General features: G+C 31.4%; 2 protein-coding genes across 2 annotated transcripts; one reads left to right on the top strand and one right to left on the bottom strand.

Moving 5' to 3' along the window:
• The first annotated feature begins 2607 nt into the window (after positions 1 to 2607).
• Positions 2608 to 4358, top strand: LOC102604310 (uncharacterized protein At4g13230-like). The gene is made up of 3 exons (XM_006352645.1): positions 2608 to 2676; positions 3051 to 3200; positions 4134 to 4358. The coding sequence occupies exons 1-3, from the start codon at positions 2620 to 2622 to the stop codon at positions 4338 to 4340; spliced, it is 414 nt and encodes a 137-aa protein (XP_006352707.1). The 5' UTR covers positions 2608 to 2619; the 3' UTR covers positions 4341 to 4358.
• A 3084-nt stretch (positions 4359 to 7442) lies between these two features.
• LOC102586961 (B3 domain-containing transcription factor ABI3) lies at positions 7443 to 10412 on the bottom strand. The gene is made up of 6 exons (XM_006352767.1): positions 9000 to 10412; positions 8231 to 8323; positions 8032 to 8132; positions 7853 to 7899; positions 7677 to 7753; positions 7443 to 7574 (listed from the first exon to the last, which is right to left on the bottom strand). Exons 1-6 carry the CDS (start codon positions 10410 to 10412, stop codon positions 7443 to 7445), a joined length of 1863 nt encoding a protein of 620 aa, XP_006352829.1.
• Between the last annotated feature and the right edge of the window lie 1857 nt (positions 10413 to 12269).

Raw genomic sequence — 12269 nt, 5'->3', positions numbered from 1 at the left:
TTCAAGACTAATTAACTACTCCATCAAGGGTATAATAGGAAGAATATGGTAATTTATGCATTGATTTTATGAAATGACAAGTAATATGGTTCAACTATTTATAGAAATTGATGACATATAAAAAGGAACGGAGGGAGTAATGAATACAAATTATACTCGTATCTTTGGTACAATCGACTTTCAGTATTGTTTAAATTAGAAGACATATAATGGTATATGGGTCTAAGTTTGTTTTCAGTTAATTTGTGTTATTGATTGAGTGAACTACGAAGAAAAAATACAGTCCCTAAACATGAATAATATGTAAATATTTTTATGAATAAAATGACAGTATAATTTTGTTATCCATTGTGTTTGTGTGTGGATACTAGTTATCTCATTATTATTTTGGTTCAACTAGTTTGAACTAACAAAAGAAAATGCCCACGTAGATTAAGAGAAGAAAAAAATAATATTCAACTAATATTCACTGTTGTAACTTGTAAGTGTAATATTTACGTCGCTAGTGCAGAATTTTGGAATAATATTATGTTACCATATGAACCTCGATTGACCAATGAAGATAATATTCAGCTCGTTATATAGAAAATTCTACATAATTGACCTTTGAACTGACCAGTTGACCTTTGAATTTATTTGTTTGACTTTCTTTTTAGTTGATCTATTTTTTTTTCCTTTTTTGACAACTCGGTTTTAATTTTCAATATGACATATGACATGTTTAAGATCATAACATAAATACACATTTTGTATATATTTAATTTAATTAAAATTATAAAATTTAAAAATCTTTGTTTACTTTCTTAAACTTCAAATCTAGTCAAACTAAGACAAACAAATTAAAATAAAGAAAGTAGTATCATACTATCATAGCAAGTAAACATATAAATTTCCATAGAAGGTCTATTGAATTGATTATACCAAATCTTTGGATCGATAAGAAGTTACTATAGAAAAATCATAATATCATAGCAAGTAAATATATAAATTTCTAAGAAGGACTATTCATAAAAACAAAATCTACTGAATTGAATTGATTAACAATTCAGAGTTTAACAATTTTTCAAAAAAAGTAGTATCATACTATCATAATTCATAGCAAGTAAATATGTAAATTTCCATAGAAGGTCTATTGAATTGATTATCTAACTATGAAAATAATATATAGTAAAAAAAAGTATTCCCTAGAAAAGGACCAAATCTTTGGATCGATAAGAAGTTACTATAGAAAAATCATAATATCATAGCAAATAAATATATAAATTTCCATAGAAGGACTATTCATAAAAACAAAATCTACCATAACTTGCATAGAGTTTAACAATTTTCCAAAAAAAGTAGTATCATACTATCATAGCAAGTAAATATATAAATTTCCATAGAAGGACTATTTATAAAAACAAAATCTACCATAACTTACCTAGAGTTAACAATTTTCCAAAAAAAGATCATTTTTTCTTGTATAAATAGACACTCCAACACTCACATTTTTGTGCACAAAACAAAACATACATACAAACACACAAAAACACAAAAACACAAAAACACAAAAACATTAATTAGATCTAAGAAAATGGCTATTAACAAATCCATTTTACTAATTGGATTATTTTGTTTGGCTCTTTTTGTTATGTCAAGTGAAGCTGCTGATGTTGTCCTTTTAGGGCCATGTGATCAATTTCCAGATTGTAATGCAGCTTGTATTGCAAAGGGATTTCAGAATGGAACTTGTACTAAAATTGGTAGTGGAATTTTGGGTTGTTATTGTGCTACATCTCAGTAATTTTTTTTTACATTTTTATTGCTAAGTTATTTGGTCCATTTTTCTTTCAAGAATAATATAACTACAACTTAATTATATTGCTAGTTTTTGTATGTTCTAAATTTATAAGATTCACTATGGTTGGTCAGCAATAAATCTTTTTATCTTCTTCTATGAGTCCAATTCAATTTTAGCAATTCTTCTTCTATGTTTTTTTTTCCTTTTTCCTTATACGTATGTGAGCAACTTTGTAACGAGGGATATATTAGAATGAACTTTAAGAAAAAAGAAGGAAGATAAGAATGGATTACGAAGAAAAGGAAGTAGCGATATAAAAATAGTTAAACAACAAAATTTGTTGCTAAAACTATTTAGCAACGAATTAGCAATAAATTATCAAAAGAATTGTTAGCTCCAATTAGGAATTTTATAGAAGATTTGAATTTAAAAAGGGTAAATAAGTTTTATCTTAAAAATATAAACACATTTAATTAGCTTAAATATGTATTTAAAATTCAGATCTCCATTAAATGAAAACAAACAAAAACCTTTTTATGTTTATGTTTATTTATTTCTGGTGTTAATCTTCTTTCTTTAATATCCAATTAAAAGATTAGTGGCATTGAAGCAGAGAGTGATCCGTGTATTACTCTTTTTAATTTCTTAATTAGTGATGATTAGCTTAAACTGGAAAAAAGGCAATAAAATTACCTCAAATCCTAAGGGAATTTCTTTTAGCCATTAAAACAGAGAAAAAATTGGCAATTTCTTCCTCTATTTATAACCCTAAAAAGAATAAGCAAATAAATTTCAAGAAACCAAAAAAAATAATTAAAAAAAATCAAATAAAACAAGACATGGCAAGCATGGGATTTACTAGAGTTTTTGTTGGTGGAGCATTCAGGCCTTTCAAGGTGATTATTATTTTACTTCCAATATGTTTTAAACTCGCTCTGTTTCAATTTGAATGTTTTACTTTCGTTTTATTATTCCAGAAAGAATTGTAAGAACTTTACTTTATTTACTTTGTAGTCACCTCGTCGTCTCTCGATATACACATATTGATCTGTTTCAATTTAAATATTTTACTTTCGTTTTATTCTGTTTCACAAAGAATCTTAAAAGTTCTATTTTCTATCGTATGATATTTACTTTGTAGTCGTGTCGTCCACTCTCCGTAATATCACACATTATGATATCAACCATCTTAAAGTACTATATCACGTATATTTATTGAATGCTTACGAAGTTAAATCTGAGAGGAAGTCTCTAAAATTAAATTTTGCAGCAAATAGCAAATCGCCACCTGGCAACAGCATTTAAAGATGAGGCTCGTAGCACAGTTCAAAAGGGTGCAGATGCAATGAAACAGGGTGCTGATGTTGCCAAAAGAGCTAGCCAAGAAGTGAAAAATGAGACTGCCTCTGTTGCTGATCAGGTGACACATTAATGTCTATATATTGTTTTCATCTTATTTCTAATTGTGTGATAAACATGTAATTGTTTTTGGCTGGGCTTTTCCCTCTTTATGATTTAGAAAAAGCATAAACTTTCGGTGTCATAGGTTATCTTTCTATATTTCACCTTGCGAGATTATAAATGACCTGAAATGTAATAATTTATGAAAAAAGGCTTTTAGTAAAAAGCATGAAATGTAGCAATCTTTAGAAAAAAGAGCTTTTAGTAAATGACTTGAAATGTATCGACATATAAGAAAAAAGCTTTAATAAATGACATAAAATGTATCGACCTATAAGAATGAATTGAATCGAAATGACTTTTTTATTAAAGTTAATTGTCTCTATTAGCACTTCTCAGATCGGCTAGACCTCTTCAATTGAGCTAGCTACCAAGACCTTGGATGCGCTAGCTGTTGATAGCTTGAGAATGGATACTTAGGTTTCTCGGCGTGTAATTTTCTTAAGAAGTCCCATATCGATAGAGGGATGGGAAATTGGTCTTCTTATATGGACTTGGACAAACCTTTTCTCATGAGCTAGTTTTTGGGGTTGACTTAGGTCCAGGTATCATATCTTTACATGGTATCAGAGCCAGACCCATCCAAGTTGTTGTTCAGTGATGTTGAACCCCCATTTAGAAGTGTTCACACTCCAGTTGAGGTCTGGGCACATCGATAGAGAGATGGGAAATTGATCTAACCGAAGTGTCATATCTTTACAAATTTAACCTGTTATATCATAGTATCATTACTTACCGTTCATTCTAAATTATCAATCAATTGGTCGATACTTGTGTATATATCTATTGACCTGCAACCACAATGTCAGCGATTCTAGTTATAAAATTTCTTGTATTGTTAGTGTGTAAAACTTCGATTCTCATCTTACTATATAAACGCATGTTTTGGAAGGCGATACGCAAGACGAAAGTAGTGGGAGAAAAGGTTGCAGACACAGCACAAGAAATTGCTGGAAAAGCCAAAAACACAGCACAACAAACATGGGAATCAGTTAAAGAAACTACCCAAAAAATGAAAGATACTGTGAAGGGCAAAGCTGAAGAATCCACAGAGGCTATAAAAAATAATGTCAATCAGGGAATGAACTCCAAAAACTGAATTTCAACTTCCTCTATTTCAAAAACAGAGACATTATCTCTTAATTTGTAAGATTAAGACTTTTTTATTTATTTTTTTAGTTTTGCTGAAACCGCAGACACAAGTTTGCGAGTTTGATGTATTACCGTAGTATGAGATTCGAACTTGAAATCTCAATGTGAATTTTGAATTTTCTAAATCACTGAAACAACTTTTAGTTATGTATTTTGAGAATTCAAAATCTTTATATGTACATAAAAAATACCTTACATATATTTTAAAATTTGTCGATCCTAAGTACTCTATTACTTGTGATTAAAAATTCTGAATTTAGTTGAACTCGCAGGTCCAAAAGTACTTGCATCTACCGCTGCTAACTAGTCATTGATGGATGGACAAAGAACATTCAAATAATGCGGTCGATAATATAAGGATAACGTCAGCGTAAATAGCTTAAACTAGATGGTCATTACATTGCTTAAACTTGAAAACAGGACATACAATACATTCAATTCAGTTTACAGCTGTCATATTTATCTACATTAGACAGTAGCCAACATCTACAGATAATTCATTAGTTTTTCTCTAAACTATCTAAATGTTTAAATTTAAAATGTCACATAGATTGAAACGGAATAATAACTAGAAGTGGATAGAGATGAAAACCAAGAGAGTAAATAGTTTGGTGCAGATAGTTAAAATAAATTATTCCCTGAATTCAGGGCATACGTGAAGTCACCTAAATGGTGCAATCCGGCGGTCCGTTAATAAAAAAGAAATCTCCATGGATGACACAGGCACCTCAATTCTCTTTCTAAAAATAAACGTTGGACAGACTGGGAAATTGAGAAATTAAAAAACAGGCTCATTCTTTGCTCTGTTCATATTGAAATGGTGGACTTATTCTTTTCTTGACACGTGTCTCCGTCAAACTATTATTTAAAAAATAACCTTTAATTTTACATGTACAAACAAATGGACTTATTTACATTCTTTTGCCAATGACGAATTATACAATGCTCATAAAGTTGGAAAATGATAAAATTGGTGAGGGGAATTAAATGAGGTTATGTTTATCACTTCAAAAGTTGGGGAGCTGTATTTTGTCTGATGCAGAGATGAAAGAAAATTAAAATAGCTTTGATAATTGGTTACTTTATTTAGCATGCTTTTTGCACAATTACAATTTCGTCGGTTTCCCAATTTCAGCTTCAATAACACCATTGGCTCAATTCTCCACCATTACCACAGAGTAAAAACGGATAAACATAAAATATTTATAAAAAAAAATGAGTATTATTCTGTTTCTCTCTGTGATTTGAGGGCTTTGAATATGGTATAATTTGGATTTTTTAGAAATAATAGTTTATTGCTAAAAATAATTAATCTATTTATGAATATCTCAAAAAATTATAAATAAGCTAGGATTTCTGATAGAATTAATCTTCAAAAATCTTAATAAAAATTGAACTTATCTTGAAGAATTTCGATGTGTACGCACGTATGGACAAAAGAAGAAAATAAAATGAGCCGTTTGTGTGACGAATGGAGAGGAGAAAAAGGATTTGATTTACTTGCTTTTAGATTAAGATTACAAGAAATTGGCAGTCGGTCCAATCTTATAATATGAAAGAGAATTAAGCTGCTTGCTTCTATCTTCTGTCATCAATGGAGAATACTAGACTCTAGAGTTTGTTTCTTTTTTTTCATTTCTTGTTATATAAAAAGTGAACCATATTTGAACTGGGTCGTGGTGAAGTGGAGGAATTACTTGAATTCGAGTTCTGAGTATGAAGAAAATTATATTGGGAGTGTCATTTCAGAATGAGTCATGTCGTGCCTAATTCAAATTTAATTGGACCTCCAACGAAAGTTTTGGACACTAAATGTGAAATAAAAAAGAAAGTGGCCGATATTTTGAACCATTGATATGAAAACGTGTGGCGTAAAATCTGCAAAGTTAAAATCGATCGATGGGCACCAAGTTTTGCTTTTGGTGGTTTTTTATTTCTACTTTGGTCCAAGTTTCCCTTTGAAACAGAAAACGTTGTTATACATATCGCCAATTTTAGTTTGTTCATGTTCCCTACTGTTTTTTCTTCTTCCTTTGTCTTCTAATACAGAAGAACTTTGTTTTGATGGCTAAAGTGATATTTACATATTTTTATAACCAGAGTGGTGTGAATTGCATAATCTATCGAAAATAATCTTTTTCTTTCATAAAGATAATAAGATTTTTGTATATTTGTTAAAATAAATTGTGATGCAATGATGAGACTTCTTCACTCTTATTAGAGTTTTCGAATTCGAATCTTAGATATGAAGAAAATCTTGTTGAAGGCAGTGACTAACATATGATTGGTATGATTTAAATAGAGTACTTATTAACAACAAATACTCTAACCAGAAGAAAAATAAATAAATTCATGTCCTCAAAAAATGCTTTTGAGCAACTTTCTAAGTAAATTACCTTAAAATAGAGCGACTTTTGAATTATAAACCTTAATTTCAGAAGTACAATGAATTCAGGAAAGAATATTTCAAATAGTCGCTCAATTAGGATTAAGAAATACAATGAATTTAGGGAAGAATATTTCAGATAGTCGCTCAATTAGGATAGTTCACTTTTTGAAAGTCATGCGACACTCAAGCTAAAAAGGGCTAAGATCCGATCTACGCAGTTGAACGTAAAATGGATAGACATATTTGTATGTTGAAGTGAAGATACAGAACAAAAGTACTCTTCATACCAGGTCTCTCATATGATAATCTGGAAAATAGAGTACTAATTTTTTGCATTGTCGATGTATATATTGTGAGATAAAAATCAGTCAAATGCAGTTGATAGTATAAAATTCTTTGCACCGTCAGTGTATATGCAACTTAAAGTAGATTATAATTGATGGTCATTACATGATCTAAACTTAGAAAAACATACATACAACACGTTCAGATTACAGAAAAAAGACAGCCCAATCCACAAAACATCCCGCATTTACGCACCGCTTACAACTTACATATTTATCTACTACAACACTTTGCCAAAATTCCAACATCTATACAGAGAAATCAAGTTTACAATATCATACTCTTGATACTAATTTGGGAACTTGTTGAGATTAATTATCTAACTGCTTGAGCAACTGGAGATGAGCTAATGGCAGCTGCAGATGACAACTTACGAGGATTTTTCTTCGTTTGTTTTTTGCCCTCCGACTTTGGTCCATTCTGCCTCACTTTTACTCCTCGTATCAACTGATGTATACACGATCGAACAATTTTAACTCAAATGATGAAACAATTACGCGCTTATAGTGGTAACAAAACTAAAGCACAATATTATAAGTATCGACTTACATATTTGCCACACTTCATGTCAGCATATATTACAATGAAATCGCCTTCTTGAAGTCCATTAGCTTTAACAAAATCACCTTCACGAATTGGAAAAAAAGGCGCAATAAAACGTTACTTAACACATTTTAATGAATTATGAAAAGCAAAGCAAGAGCGGGATTGATTTTTATCCGAACCTGTGTTCTCAAGAAGGTACATCCTGCTTTTGTTATTTGGCCAAAATCTGAGAAACAGAACACAAAAAGCAATTGTTATAAATAGAAGATGATTAAAATTGAACAAAAGGAAAATAATTGAATCGAGTAATGTAAATATAAATAACTTGACAATGGATGATTATTCTGGGTCCAGGTACCTATATTTCATGTTCCAAACACGAGAAGTTCCGATGTCTTCCATGGCAATTGAAATTCCATCTCTTGTTTCAAGATGTGGAAGATGACGTTCTGCTTCTTTCTGCTTATAAACAAAATTTTCAGTAATCCACTTAAGTCACATTTTAATCACCAAATAAATATAGATCACCATTTAAGATAAATGTAAAATTAAATTACCTTTGGCAAGACAATTCTTCCGAGATTGTTAACGTCGCTTTGTTTCAGCACTTTTTGCAGGAGAAACTTCAGATTCTTCTCTGATTTAAATGCCTATCGAAGAACATCAAAACGAAATTTGAATAATATTCACTCGGCATATATGCATACATACATACATCTAGAAATATTTGACGAACTATTAAATTAGCCATTAGGAAACGGATTTAACTCATATTCACAAGGTCGGATCTAGGATTTCTTGAACATGGGTGCACCACTTAAGAAGGGGGGAAAACATTAAATGGAAATTAATCACTATTCCTCGATGTAAATAATTTAGCTTTCCACCAAGTGCATCATTCAGCCTTTTTGGAGCATCGGTGCCAACTACTAATATTAATTAGATCAATTTTAGAAAATATGTACATAACATACCTAATTTCGCAAATAAATCATAGTTTCGCGTGCCCTATAATTAAGGCGATAAATTTGCCCCTGCATATTCACCATATGAGTGTGCAGGGTGATCCAAGAGCTCTTACAAGGGATGATTTTTTTCCACATTTATATTCCTCAAGCTTACCTATGTTCTATTTCTCTTCTAACAGCCAGATTCTCTCTTACATCGATTTTGTAAAGTATATTTACGAGTTAACCTGTCTTATTTTCCAAGTTCTTAATTCCACTTTTCAATGGATGGCCTGTAGTTATCCTTTAGATGACTAATCATTTATACTGTTAGTGTATAAAAGTTTAAACTCGAAAAGGATTTTGCGCCGAAAAATACCTGTTTTTTGTCAGCCGAAGCCGAAACCTGCTTCTGCTGGTTCTGTGATTGCATAGCCGGCCTCTCCGGTGGAAGTGATTGTGAAACCATCGCCATTGGTGGAGAAGGCCAACATACCCAGTTTCCTGGATTGTTAGCTTGAGTCATTACATAATTATTATTGATCTCCCCACCCATCATTACACTTTGCTCATTAGTAATTTGTCTTGGAATTCGAGTTTGGTGGCGATAATGATGCGGCCGCAGTCGTCTCTGCCTAGCCATTCTGTTCTTCCTAGCTTCTTTAGTAGCACAAGATCCTAACCTTGGCAATATCTCACCATTCCCATCGAAAAGTTGGTAGGGATCATATTGAGCACCGAATAAAGACTGATCAGGCATAGCAACATTATTTGTACTATCATTCTCAGGAAATGGATTGTATTGAGACGCGGTCGCCATTGTAAATTGCGACGGAGACCAGGACTGAGAAGTGTCCATGGGTTGATATTCTGCTGAAGTTGGTGAAGTTGCACCACCACTCATTGTTTGACTATAAGGAGGTGGAAATAAACCTCCGTTCGAATAAGGATCACCAATGTACCCCTGTATTGGCCCTGTCATGACTGGGGTACTCGAATCGGGGAAAGGTGCATTTGGAATCCACTGAGGGGGATAAAAACAAGCATTTGGATCAAAATTATAAGGGACAGAGTTTTGAAGAACTTGTTGATTAATGGCTTCAGCTTCTCTCATTTGTTTCTTTTGCAATCTATGTTGTTCAACCCAATCAAGAATGAGTCTTAACAGCTGTTTTTTCCCCTCTTTAGTACTTCCCAATCGTTTCGAAGCACTTTCAATCGTCGAACGTTTAAGCTTAATACTCCTCATATCTTCAGCAGAAATGTAATCTTTGTTTTGCTTTAGCCATTCGAAAAACATAAGTGCAAGCTCACTATCCCCTTGAAAAAAAGAAAGCCCCTGATCATCTCCTTCTTGTGGTGGTGGTTGTTGTTGCTGCTCCTGAGGATTTTCATTATGAAGAAATGAAATCATAGGGTCAAGAAACTCATTAACATCGATATATCCAACATTATCCATGACGTTTAGACATTCTTGGTCACCAATTGTATCGAATTTTTTTTCGAAATCTTGTTCATCAGCATCAGATTTTAAAACAACCCCAGAAGATGGATCAGATTCAGTAAGAGGGGAAAAGGAAGTTGATGATGAAGAAGACATGCATGGAAAATCTTGAAGAGAAGTAAAATCAGTAGAGAAATTTTCATTTAGCCAAATATCTGTTTCATCCATAGGATCAAAATCAGTACAATCCTGCTGCTGCTGCTGTAGCATTTGAATATCATCATCCACTGATACCACCAAATTAGTATTCTCATCTTCATTATTAACACCATGTAACTCTCTCTCCATTTTTTGTTTCTACCAAAAATTCACCTCTGCAAAAATAGTACCAATTTTTCAGATTAAAAATCCTTCATTTGCACAACTTTCGTTATTAACGAAGCTAGAGCAAAAAAATTTAAAAAATAAATAAATTTAAAGAGAAAGATGGGCAATGTACCTGATTAAGAACCGAAGGTCTTCTTTATCTCTTTTCAAGTGGATTTTGCAACATAAACCATCTGAACTTTGGGAATTTTATATACACAAAAAAAAGTACAGTAGTACCAAATCTGAAGAAAGCGACAGTTTTAGAATCTTGATTTATATATATATATATATTTAAGGCCTCTTATTAAAATTTAAAATAAAAACACAATCAACCAAAACTGAAGCACATCAAGAGAGCGCACAACTCTTGAGTACCAAAATGAAAGTAGAAATTTGTAGAAGGCAAAGGAAGTGAAGTGTGGGTAAAAGAAGTAAGTTAATCAGACAAAAAAGAGTACCAAACTTGTCGGATACAGAGAGGTTTTTGAAGTTTGTTGAAAGAGAGAAAAGAGATAATTAACAGCGGTTAGTTTTAATTTTTTTTTTGTTGAAATTAATTTTTTTTTAAAAAGAGATAAAGGAGAAAACCAGGAAGAGGAAAACTTGGTGCGGATAGTTACAAAAAAATGGTTCCCGGATTATACGCCATACGTGAAGTCAGCTGAATGGTGCAATCCAGCGGTCCATTAATTAAAAGAAAATGTCCATTGATGAAACAGGCACCTCAATTCTCATTGTAAAAAAAAGGATTGGACCGACTGAGAAAATTGTAATTGTAATGAGAAAAAAGAAACATAAGCACCTCATTTCTCTTTGCTCTGCTCATACTACTTTGTCGCCATTCGTGACTGTTACGGTGCACTTCTTCAACCTCTTCTTTTCTTTTCTATACTATACAATACAATGAATCCAATCGGGTCGTGGTATAATTGTGAAATTATTTTATTTTTAATTAAAGATTTTTATTACGAGCTTCAGGTATAATTTTTTTTTAATTGAAAATGCATAATATGTAAATTCAAATTTAATTAAGACTTCAAACGCTGAGAAAAAAACAAAAGACACGAGTACTACAAAGAACTCTATTAAGAGAGGTTTGAATAAATTTTAAACATATTTATTTGTATTAAAATTTAAGTATTTATTTGATTTGGATAAATTTTAATTATGAACAAGTTATTTTGGGTGGATGATTGGTATAAATATTTTGTTCATGATTATCAGTATTAACTACTTATTATCATTGTTATTTATTAAGCTATTATCAACCATCAATTTTATCATCACAATTTAACTGCATTAATTCAATGACATTGGGTCCAATGAGATATAAGATTGAGGGACATTCCCAAAACATACTAATTGCCTCTAAAGAACATATTTATCAGTAATGCTAAATGACCAGAAAAAATTGGCCAAAATTTGGCCAGAAAGGCAAAAAGACTATAATATCCTTATTTCAATTTTATGCAATTTTATTCCATCATACTTTTTCCCTCCAAAACAAAAAGTAACTTTTTTTTTTATTTCCCAAACTCCTTGAACTACTAAAATACAAACTTTTTGGCTACCAAGGGAAATAAAAGTGTTTTTGTGTATATTTATGTGTGTATAGTTCATTCGATTTATTTTAAAAAAAATATTGTTCAGTTAATTAAAAAAATTGTAGTTTCATTTTTATACATTAATATTTTAATTTCGTTTTTATACATTAATATTGTTTTCATTACTATACCATACAAATTATGTTCTACATACCTTCATACACACACACACATATATATATAACCTACACTCCTTCCTCTACCCCTTCCCGAACTCAATTATGTACACAAT

This window comes from Solanum tuberosum, unplaced genomic scaffold, assembly GCF_000226075.1.
Source record: "Solanum tuberosum cultivar DM 1-3 516 R44 unplaced genomic scaffold, SolTub_3.0 scf00150, whole genome shotgun sequence".
Taxonomy (NCBI): Eukaryota; Viridiplantae; Streptophyta; class Magnoliopsida; order Solanales; family Solanaceae; genus Solanum; species Solanum tuberosum.
Note: the sequence above shows the minus strand (reverse complement) of the source record. Positions and strands in the feature narration are given on the sequence as shown.

Coding starts and splice junctions, on each gene's coding strand:
- LOC102604310 (XM_006352645.1), top strand. CDS start 2,620: ATGGCAAGCATGGGATTTACTAGAGTTTTTGTTGGTGGAGCATTCAGG. Junction 2,677..3,050: donor GAGCATTCAGGCCTTTCAAG/GTGATTATTATT, acceptor TAAATTTTGCAG/CAAATAGCAAATCGCCACCT. Junction 3,201..4,133: donor CTGCCTCTGTTGCTGATCAG/GTGACACATTAA, acceptor ATGTTTTGGAAG/GCGATACGCAAGACGAAAGT.
- LOC102586961 (XM_006352767.1), bottom strand. CDS start 10,412: ATGGAGAGAGAGTTACATGGTGTTAATAATGAAGATGAGAATACTAAT. Junction 8,324..8,999: donor CTTCGGCTGACAAAAAACAG/GTATTTTTCGGC, acceptor GTTCTTCGATAG/GCATTTAAATCAGAGAAGAA. Junction 7,754..7,852: donor GTACCTTCTTGAGAACACAG/GTTCGGATAAAA, acceptor CAATTCGTGAAG/GTGATTTTGTTAAAGCTAAT.